This window comes from Citrus clementina, unplaced genomic scaffold, assembly GCF_000493195.1.
Source record: "Citrus clementina cultivar Clemenules unplaced genomic scaffold, Citrus_clementina_v1.0 scaffold_1, whole genome shotgun sequence".
NCBI lineage: Eukaryota > Viridiplantae > Streptophyta > Magnoliopsida > Sapindales > Rutaceae > Citrus > Citrus x clementina.
The window spans coordinates 16,978,980-16,988,016 of record NW_006263303.1 but is presented as its reverse complement, the minus strand read 5'-3'; the positions used below and the strand labels follow the sequence as shown (position 1 = coordinate 16,988,016).

At 34.0% G+C, this 9,037-nt stretch overlaps 1 protein-coding gene across 1 annotated transcript; it reads right to left on the bottom strand.

Moving 5' to 3' along the window:
• Positions 1 to 315: 315 nt before the first annotated feature.
• On the bottom strand, positions 316 to 2,747 carry LOC112095806 (probable disease resistance protein RF9). The gene is given in 2 exon segments (XM_024178146.1): positions 316 to 479; positions 736 to 2,747. A coding segment is annotated over 1 exon segment (1,971 nt). The 5' UTR covers positions 2,728 to 2,747; the 3' UTR covers positions 316 to 479; positions 736 to 756.
• Between the last annotated feature and the right edge of the window lie 6,290 nt (positions 2,748 to 9,037).

Below are 9,037 nucleotides of genomic sequence, written 5' to 3'. Positions count from 1 at the left end.
ACTCACTTTTGACCAGCACTCTCACCCTTATGATGACCGACATGTCGGTGAAATTCCAAAAAACCGAACAACAATGTCGTTCTGCCAGTGTTGACATGATGAGATGAGATCACCGCACAAATACTTTTCTTCTAACTGAAGTACTAAGCTTGAAGTTGAACTATACCGCTACTTAAAAACTAGAGGAAGAAATAAAATAAAAAAAAACAATAACATATATCAATTTGAATGTTGACAAATTGAATACACACCAGTGCAACTGAAAATAGAAAGTAAAACAATTAATCAGACTTTTGTTCAATATATTAATCCGAACATGACATTATTACTGTTAGCATGCAAATCCTTGAAAATGAAGAAACCAAACAACGTGTAGACAACCCAGCAGAAGTGAACACTGAAAGGATGAAGGCTCAATTCTGGTTGTAATTGAAACTTTGGCTGCAGTGCAGTTAAGATAGTTTCCGCTCTGCTTTTACCTACACATACAACTAATTGAAGATCGCATCATACAGTTTTTAATGAATGCTGTCAGCATCAAGAACTGTGGTAGACACTTTAAGTTTATGTTGAGACAAAAATTAGAAGCAATCACAATTAGTAGAAAAAACTTTATAGTATGATTATAGTTTAGGCACTGCGTACTATCAAATCTATTGTAGAGAAGAAAACATTTATATGAAATTAGATCAATAATTAAAGGTTGAAGTAATCGGGGAAGAAGAAAAAACTTACATCAAATTCAATAGGGGCTAATCAAATTCCGTAGGGAAATAGTTGAATGCCGCACTGTTCCTTATCCTCAAATTCCCGTAGCTTTTGCCTCAGCTCCGGCTGAGGCCACCAGCAATCGAACTTGTTTAAGCTCTTTATGCACCGGAGCTGTTCAGGCATCTTTTTCAAGTAAGCACAGGGGTTGATAATCAAGCATTCTAGTTTTGGCATGGCTCCAATCCCCATAGTCCACTCCTCTAGCATTGATTTCAGGTGCAATACCTTGAGATTTGGAAAACCATCAGAGCCACAATTCAGCTTTCTACCTGAATACGAATTTTGCTTCAGTTTGAGCACTTGAAGAAGCGGCAGCTTTTCTAGTGCCGGCATGGGATCATCCATTAGGTCAGTATTAGAAAAACTCAAGTGGGTTAGACCATGAGGAAATAGGTATTCAGCAAGGACGATTTTGGAGAGCCGTGGCATCTTGCTTTCATTCGCCAGCTTCAATGACTCGAGACAGCTCAATCTGCAGAGACTTTTAGACAACAAAGATTGATTATAACTTAAATCTCCCCGAATCCGGAGATTTCGAAGATTAGGTAGTCTGCCCAATATATCTTCAGTACAACAGCAAGGATGCAAGGCTGAAATGAAATTGAGATTTTCCAGAGAGCCACAATATTTTCCTGGATGCGCAAGAAGTGTGATTGACCCAAAATTTAGATGCCTGAGTTTTTTCATCTTCCAAAATTCATCTGCCATGTGATCTATATAGCTAAAGGGCATGTCTAGGGTATAGAGGTTCATAAGATTGCTTAATAACGATGAAGGCAGGCTTTTAAGGGAAGGGATATTCAACTTCAAATATCTCAAAAGAAATAAATTTTCAATTCCGGATGGATATTGGATGAGAACAAGAGATCCCAAGTCCAATACTCTGAGAAGTTGGAACATTCCACAAATTTTCTCCCAATCCATGGGGTCAAAGTGGCGGCTTTCTGGAGAGCAGCACAACAAAGAATGCAGTTGCGAGTCATAATAATCTAAGCAAGCAAAATCTTCCTGTCTTTTAACAGCGTTTAACCGTTTGACTTGTTTTGGTGATTTACCTTTTGGATCCAGGAAAGGGGAAGAGATAAATTCCACCCTATAAGGAACTGACAACAACACAGGATGGCAACGGCTACGAATAGAGCATGTGTTGATAGTGCCTGCAGCTTTTCTCTTATTTGCTTCAACAAAGCCTCCCTTGATTAGTTGTTCCAAGTAATTCTCAGCAGTTGCCTCACTATTGTCTGGGATGAAACCTTCAGCTATCCACAACTGATATAACTGCCTGGTGGATATCTCTAGGTGTGCAGGAAACACAGATAAGTAGAGAAAACAAAGTTTCAAGCAAAAAGGTAACCTGCAATATTTGAAGTACCAAAGCCCAAGGGGTATCGCCACTGCTTCCCCTATATTTTCTTCTAATGAGATGCTTCCATGATATAAGATGAGGAAAGGCCATCCTTGGTATGTAGCTCTCAATGGTCCTCCAGTGGGCACAAAATCAAGCCCAATGTTCTCTCCGTCTTCGAACTGAAATGAGGTGACAATCTCAATTCGGCTGAGTGTGATTAATACTCTACTTCTATTTTGATTATCCAGAAGTATTTCTCGAATAACATCCCACACACCAATGGTCTATACATCTTCAATCACAATCAAATACCGCTTGGTCATTAGATATTCATGAAGAATTATTTTTTTCATTTCATAATTTTTATCCATTATTTCACTCAACCTAGATGAAGGCATCAGAAACTTAATAACGATATCTAACATTTGGTCAGCATCATACGGATAAGTCCCTGGAACCCAAGCGTGGCAATCAAAATAATGCTTCACATAACTGCTGTTGTAAGCCTCTCCGGCGAAAGCCGTCTTGTCCAACCCAATGCTATCAAGTATGACCACCACTGACAGCTGAGGTGGTCCCTCGATCAATAGATCTAACAACTCCTCCATTCTATCATCTAGACCCACCGTGTTCCGATTCTTCTAAGATGAAGATGCAGGAAAATAACTGGATTCAGCTTCAACACTTCTTAACCCATCCATGATTTCAAAATCGATGTGCTTAAGTTGTTGAACCCGTTGCTTAATCTCAGTGATTCTGCTTTGGAGTCCTTGCAGAGCATCACAAACATCCTTGTTGTACCTGCTTTGACTCTTCTGTTGAGCGATGCTGTTGATGAATGTGCCAATAACCTTCTCAGATTCATACGCAAAACAGTTGATTTCGTCCATAACGGTCGCCAGATCTGGGTTGTCAATTTCAAGGTCTCCTATTTTTTGCACCAGAAGGCAGGAGATATCATCTTCAAAGTCCCTCAGCAAAGAAGTAACGATTTCAATCTCGGCATGAAAGTTGTGAATAGGTTGTTTTGCAGCATCAGGCAACGTGACTTCTTCACCAGCTAACACCCTTCTCAGCCTCTCTGAAAATAGTCTGATGTTGATGTCCATATCTCCTCCTCCCTCAAATCCACCCTGAAATCTGTCTAAGAGCATGCAAAGAAATAATTAAAAGAGAGAGGGGAAAAGGAAAATATGCTTTAAAGCTCTCAATTCAAACATTAGTGCTGGCTCCCATACCTCCCTTCTCTTAGCTAGTTCTCCAGTCAAGAAGTTAAATCAAGATCGTTGACTCTCAAATTAGAACATATCAAGGCAGAATCTTACAATAATCTCGTCTTCCATATGATGAAAAAAGAATAAAGCAGCGAAAAATAAACAGGACATTGTCAAGTATCGATCAAGACCAATTTGTTTTATACATCCACTTTTAAGAAAGGAAGGGTAAAAACAATTCCACTGGGACTATAAAAGCTTGTCTGAAAAGAAAAGAACGGAGCAAGCACAAGAGCGTTATCAATTATTTAATAATTAATAATTAAGCTGTGGAAAAATGCAAAATCATGTCTGGTGTTAATTGTTAAATTTATTGCGAGACTTGCATGTATCTATATCACAAATAAAATTTGTATCCCAGGGTTATAAATGTAAAATTACTCAAATAAATATGCATTCTTAATCATGTGTGATGCTGTCTTATTTCTTCAACTAGATTTAGAGAAAGTACTAAATCGTTTGTAAAATTTTATAGTTAATATATGTTAAATTTTCTTTTTAGCATTCTTTTCTAAGAAATGAAAAATGATAAAGAGTTCTAACAACAGGTGACAAAAATAATAGTAAATTGTGCAATGTTACAATATTAATTGAAAAATAGTTATAATTTTTTATTTAACATTATAAATAAAATTTATAGTTGTTTTCTCACCACTGTATCATTTTTTTATTCAAATATCAGTATTATATGAACTCTCACCTTTTTGAAAGGATTACATCATAAGACACTATTTATAATTATTTTCATTTGAGCACTTAGTGTGAAAAATATAACAATCCATCAATGAAATCAATGATAATGGAATTCTAAGTAGGAATGGCAGAAAAATCAAGTGTAGCTAGAGCATGTTTTCTAAGTATTCTGGCTGGTCTTGGGCTCCGGTTAAAAGTCCGAACCCAGCTCGAAAGCCAAAAAAAATACTGAAAATTTTAAAAATTGTATAATTCCAAGCCTTAAAGACTTCTCCAAATGAATGGTACAACATTGTATAATAGGACCAATCACATGGAGATGATTTGTAAATTTTTGTACACAATTTTAGTATGCATATCAGAAGAGAGGCAGCAATCTTAGTTGATACTTTTATTTGACACATGACGTAAGAAACGGAACAAAGATTGTAACGTTACAAATTTTGCAATTCAGCATCCAAAATATCACTAGAACTTGCAATACAAGCTTTAATCTCTTCAGCAACCCATCGAATTGCGGCCAGGAACACAAACGCAGAGATGGGTATCAAGATCGCATTCGAAACGACTGACAGGGATTGTCACAGTCGGCATTGCTTTTACAAGTGACTGCTTTTGATTCCGGTTGAGCATCAACTGCCGGCATGAAAATATCAAACAACACACCTGCATATATAAATGGCAATCAATTAATTAGCCTAATGCTAATAACACGCCTGCATATATAAATGCCAGCCAATTAGTTGTCATATTATAGTTAATTATGGATGCATTAAAAAGATGAGGAAAATAAGATTAAGGAACAAACATGAGGCCACCAAGAGAATGATGAAAAAAGTGGATTTAAGTTTAAGTTCCATAATGTTTATGTAAGCAAAAGTGCAAAACTGAGAGTCTGAGGATAATGATATCATTAAATTTAATATGGGTTTGGTTTATTTAGATTCATGAGTTTCTCTAGACAGTGTATATGGGGGGAAATTTAATCCACTTAACAACTAAAAAAATTCAGAAATCAAACCTTGATTTGACAAATTAGAAATTTAAACAATTAATTTTTTTTCCATATGCATGCAGAAAATTAGATGTATGTAACTTGTCATATGCTATATATATTCTATCAAGTGAGAGATTTTCTATTCACTTGTATCAAATATATGGTATCAATCAATATATTCTTGTTTTGTTATATATACTTATAGTATCTTATAGTAAACTAAGAAATATTAAAGATCTTCTAGCGTGTTTTGAGTTGTAAAATGTTAAAAAACAAATTTTTTTGTAAAGTATAATTAACTATTTTGTGTTCCAAGTATTATGAAAGGTCTTTGAAGCTTTTGGATGTTTTTTGACCCATTTGTCAATAAGTGAAACTATTAGCACCACTTTAAACTCCTCGTAAAGCCTCTCTTCTAAAAGTACACGATTAAAAACATATGTAAATAGGGGTGGGCATGGTTCAGTCTGGTTTGGTTCGAATCGAAATTAAGCAAAATCGATTTAAATAGGTTATTTTATTAAAAGAACCAAATAAGAACCGAACACAATAAAAATCGAATATAAACGGATCTTCTCAGATCGGTTCGGTCCGGTTCGATTTTTTCGGTTTTGGGCCTATTGGGCCTATTTTGAATTTCTAAATTTTTAGCTCATTAGGCCTCATGAATGTAATTATTTTTTTCAACAATTAATTTATCCTAATTTCATTACAAATATTAACAATAAATACAAAATATTCAAAACATATTTTATCACTAATATCTTACTAACTACTAATAAGATACTTACAAAATATGAAATATTAAGAGTTCAAAATACATAATTAAACTCCAATACTCCATTTACATAAACATAATGTTGTAAAGACAAATAAAAATAACAACAATTAAAACTTACAACACAAAATAAAAAGAAAATTTGGAAACAAACACCAACAACATTCTCCCATCTTCACAAAATTTTTTTTTTTTAAATTGCAAACAAATGACAACAACATTCTCCTATCCCCATCAATATCAGTATCAACTTTAGGCATTTTCCAACTCAATATTTGGATCTATAAAAAAAATTTAAAAAAATAAATAATTAAATAAAAATCTATATAAATAAGATACTATTTTTTAAAAAAAAATAAAGAAAACTTACTGGTCAGCAACATCAGTCAACTGTCATTTACTCCTCAGCTACTTGTTGTTGTTGAGATTGCATTAGCCTAAACAATTCTTCAAGAAATTGAAACAATTATATTAAAATCATTAATTCTAATATACAAAATGTTATAAGTAACAAAAAATAACATAATAAATTACAATATTACATGTTTCAACTAATTCATAGAATTCAGCTTCCTCCTGACTTGGTTGTATTGTATGCTCTCCTAAGAGAGTTGAGTAAAACCAATTTTGAGTACAGATTAATGACTTGACTGTTTTATGAGTTAAAGAACTCCTAAAAGGATTTGGCTTGCGAGTTGATTTCGTTTTTGATTTTAGCCTTTAGGTTTGTTTTGGGTGCAGAAATTGTAACATATATATATACCCATAATCGTGTGTGTGCATGCCTATTTTAGTTATCTTACGCAACCAATTAAAATTTAACACATGTCTATTTAAATAAAATTCCAAGAACAATCTGGTTTTTTAGTTCGGTTTTTTGGTTCAGCTAAGTGAACCAAATACCAAACCTACATTTCGATTCTTTTTACAAACCATATATTTCGTTTATTTTTTAAAATTAAAACTGATCCGAATGGAACGGTTCGGATCAGTTCAGTTTTGTTTTCTCTAGTGCACGATTTTTTTGCCCGCCCCTATATGTAAATCACACTACTTTTAACAACACCTATGTTAATTCCACAAAAAACCTTATATATTCTTTTTTCTTAAAAAATCATATGAAAACAAAAATATTTTACTACAAAACTTTTTCAACAATTTAATCTGAAGCCCTTGTTCCGCACATGAAAATCAACTTTTCAATTTAAAATTCTTTGAGCTTCTTTTTCCAACTTTTTATTTTTATTCTTACACGTATATAAGATTCTTACTCCTGATTCAGCGGATTCGGCTTCGTATGAAGTATCTGCAGATTACTAAGCTGTGGATCGAGATCTTAGGATCTAGTTATGTTACACCCCAAAACTAACACGTGCGGAGCACGTGAAGAAGGATGTTACTTACAAATCGTAATCCTTACTCATAGATTCTAAACTAAAATACCTCAAATTCTTATTCAAACAAACCCACAAATTCCAATGTCTAACACTAAATAATCTCTCCCAAAACATTACAATAATGATTTTCTGCACAAAACCTGAGGTATAATGCACGTGTATATAAAATATTCTTTATGCAAGAAGATAAAAGGGTGTCTTATAATTTGTGTTTTATATATATGTGTATGAAGAAAGTAAAATAGGCTATCAAGACTAGTTTCTTTTTTGCCCTCTCAAAAGACTGAAAGATTAAAAATAATTCCGCTGGGACCATAAAGCTTGTATAGAGAGAAAAAACATCTCCTTAGAATCTGATTCGTGTTAGGAAATTGAGTTTTCTCCCAAGATCACTACAAACAATTTGTCAAACAATAAATTAACAGAAAAAATTAAACGGAGAATACATTAGTCACACAATACAAGATTTACATGGAAAACTCTAAATCCAGAAAAAAAACTACGGCCGTTATCAAAAGACAACCAGAGAAAAAAATATTCATTATGTGAAAAATTATTACAACCACACTTTCAGAAATAATTTTTCTCACCCAAGCCCCAAATACATGATCCCGAAAAATATTCTTTAACAGAGCAAACCCGTAATACCCACATTGAGGAGCCAAATACTCCTATAATACATCTACATGCTTAAGATTATTTCTCTCCCATTAGAAGCTCTCAATGCTTTTCTTGCATTCACCAATTGAATGCTCTCAATTGGATACAAAAGTGAGGAGGAGCACCCTCCTATTTATAGGCAAAAACTTGCCTAACTATGCCCACCAATTTTGATCAAAATTGGTGGCTTAGCCATCAAATTTGATCAACAAATTTTGGTCAACAACCTTTCTTTTTTTGTTTTTAATCAATTTTCAACAATTGATTGATGCATCTAATTCATAATAGTCACTATTGTTTAGAGATTTTCTTTTCAAGCGCTCTACAAACTACAACAAAATACGTTATAGTTTGAATCGTTAGATAATCATTCCAATAGGGCTAAAGGTGTGCATGGATCAGATTCGGATAGATATGATTCGATCTGATTTGGATTTGGATGTTGCCATTTATATCCGATTGGATAAAATTTGTGCATTCGATGGATTGGATCCATTTTAATTTAAACAATTCGATTAGATTGCACTACTATATATATATAGGAAAATACTTAACGTCGAGAAAGCTGAGAGAACCCTGAGAGAAACGGCAGCTTGTGCTGCCATTTTACGCGTGTTCTCTTGGCCCCACCCCCACTTTACTTTAAACATTTCCTCTTTTTTTTATATTATTTTATCTCTCTTATATTTTTTTCTTCTTTTACCTTCTTCTTCTTCTCTTTTTTCTTTCTCTCTCTTCTCCAATTTCTTCGTTACTTCTCTCCATCGTCAATTTCATCTTCTTCATCAACAACATCATCACAATTATCTTCTTCTTCCTCCTGTCAGTTTTGTTTCTTCTTCTTCATCAACATCAAAATTTGGTTTCATCTTCTATCTTGTATAATTAAAAGTCAAGCACCCCTTTGACTTGGAATCAAAAAATCGAAATCAATACAGGTGTTGTTCTTCATTTTTTTGGGTTTTTTAGAACAAAAAATAGGGGAAACACACTTGGAATAATGGAGAGATCCGGACGAAGTGACGAACCAAACTGGTGGTGTCTGTCGTGACGAGCTGAAGAGAAAGAGGTGGCTGTCGGTAACGATGCCGTTGATGAGAGAGAGTGCCGATGAAATTG